Source organism: Olea europaea, unplaced genomic scaffold (genome assembly GCF_002742605.1).
Source record: "Olea europaea var. sylvestris unplaced genomic scaffold, O_europaea_v1 scaffold20470, whole genome shotgun sequence".
Classification (NCBI taxonomy): Eukaryota; Viridiplantae; Streptophyta; class Magnoliopsida; order Lamiales; family Oleaceae; genus Olea; species Olea europaea.
Window position 1 is genome coordinate 1 of NW_019238378.1, and position 1925 is coordinate 1925.

The 1925-nt window shown below is 32.2% G+C and overlaps 1 protein-coding gene across 1 annotated transcript; it reads left to right on the forward strand.

The window, feature by feature from the left end:
- Nucleotides 1–747: 747 nt before the first annotated feature.
- Nucleotides 748–1630, forward strand: LOC111379867 (the record flags this gene model as incomplete). Its single annotated transcript, XM_023003306.1, has 2 exons — nt 748–994; nt 1422–1630. Coding segments are annotated over exons 1-2 (456 nt in total), but the record flags the coding sequence as incomplete, so codon positions are not given.
- Nucleotides 1631–1925: the final 295 nt, after the last annotated feature.

Here is a 1925-nt window from a genome sequence, read left to right on the forward strand (position 1 = left end):
GCAAGTATGCATCTGTCGTGTCTTTTGCCTAATTATCTGGAAACATTAGAAGTGAAATGTGCTTGATGATCACATTTTGTTTTTTGTAGTATGGTCCACTAAGCTAGTATACTTTGTTGATTGTATTTGATATAACTTGGTTAAATTAAATGGTGATGCCGTTTTTAATTTTTTTCTTCTATTTGTACAAGATTTTCTTTGGCAGTGGTGCTTCTCTGTGAAGTTTATGGTACTTAAACTCAATTTCTTACAATTACGTTCTCTGTTAAATTGATTTTTATATTCTAAATTTAGAAGTGAAATGTGCTTGATGATCACATTTTGTTTTTTGTAGTATGGCCCGCTAAGCTGGTATATCTTGCTGATTGTACTTTATATAACTTGGTTAAATTAAATGGTGATGCCTTTTTTAATTTTTTCCCTCTATTTGTACAAGATTTTCTTTGGCAGTGGTGCTACTTTGTGAAGTCTATTGTACTTAAACTCAATTTCTTACAATCATGTTCTCTGTCAAATTGATTTTTATATTCTAAGGATAAGCGTGATTCCAATTTATTCCAATTTAAAGGAACTGAGAATCAATGATTTTTTTTATTACTTAAACCATTGGTTCTTTTGATAATTATGGAATGGAATAGAATCCAATGGTTTCAATTTGATTTGGTTCCTTTCCATAATCAAAGTTTGTATACATACATTGCACATTTATTTGCATGTATATATTGTTTGATTTGTATAGATATGAACATGGATATAGATAGTGAAATTGAAGCTATTGGTGAAACTCCTTCAACATTTGTTCCTTCACTTCCACCATCATGTTTAGGGAAGAGAAAAAATAGAAAACCTTCGGATGTGTGGGAACACTTTACAGTTATAGGGAATTCAAATGCAGAAGATGTTAGGTGTGCGTGCACCTATTGTGGGCAGGATTATGCTTGTGGGGCTAGAAAGTATGGAACTAGTACCTTGAGGAATCATTTGGTTCTTTATTGTAAGAATTATCCTGGAAGATTGGAAGACAAAACGACAAAAAAGCCCAACTGAGGGTGGTATGAACATTCTAGTTGGCCTTAATAAGAAAGAGTGTAGGCTTGCATGTGCTAAGATGATAATATTGGATGGATTACCTTTTAGCTTTGTCCAAGGTGAGGGGTTTAGACGATTTTGTAAGATGACAAGGAAGTTGCTTGTAATATGACAAAGATTTTGAAAGATAATTTGATGTCTATTTATGATTGATATGTGAGATGTGAAACAAGATCTAAAAGCAATCAAGTATCTAGTGACTTGAATTCTTCAAATGAGGTTTCTTCTGCAAAAGAAGGTCCCACTTCAAGTGTGTCTCTTTCTTGTGTTTCTAGGTTTAAGAGAACACAAGTAGCAAAAGATTTAGTTGAATTGGAAAATGATGTGGATAGATACTTGTGAAGATATCGAGGACGATAATTTTGATGTTCTTAATTGGTGGAAAGTTAAAGAAAACAAATATGGTACATTGTCAAAACTTGCAAGAGATGTAATGGCTATTCAAGTGCCTACGGTGGTTTCAGAAATTGCTTTCAGTACTGGAGGAAGAATTCTTAATCCATTTCGTAGTTCTTTAACTCGTATGATGGTGGAAGTTTTGGTGTGTACACAAAATTGGATTTAAGAGTCTACAAGCATGGAGAAAGTCTATATGGAAGATGTGGAGGAATATAATAAGTTGGAGGAAAGTGATGTAGCTATTCCATGAGTTATGTTAAATACGTATTCTATCAAATTTATTCCTAATTTAATTATTATTTTTTGTATAGCTTTTTGAATCAAGGAAATCAAATGAAGGCTAAATCATGTGATTGGTTCATTTTTAAATTTCTAAGGTAGATATGTATTCTAAGGTGTATAACTCTTTATCAATGTAATATTTATCTTTTTCTCTA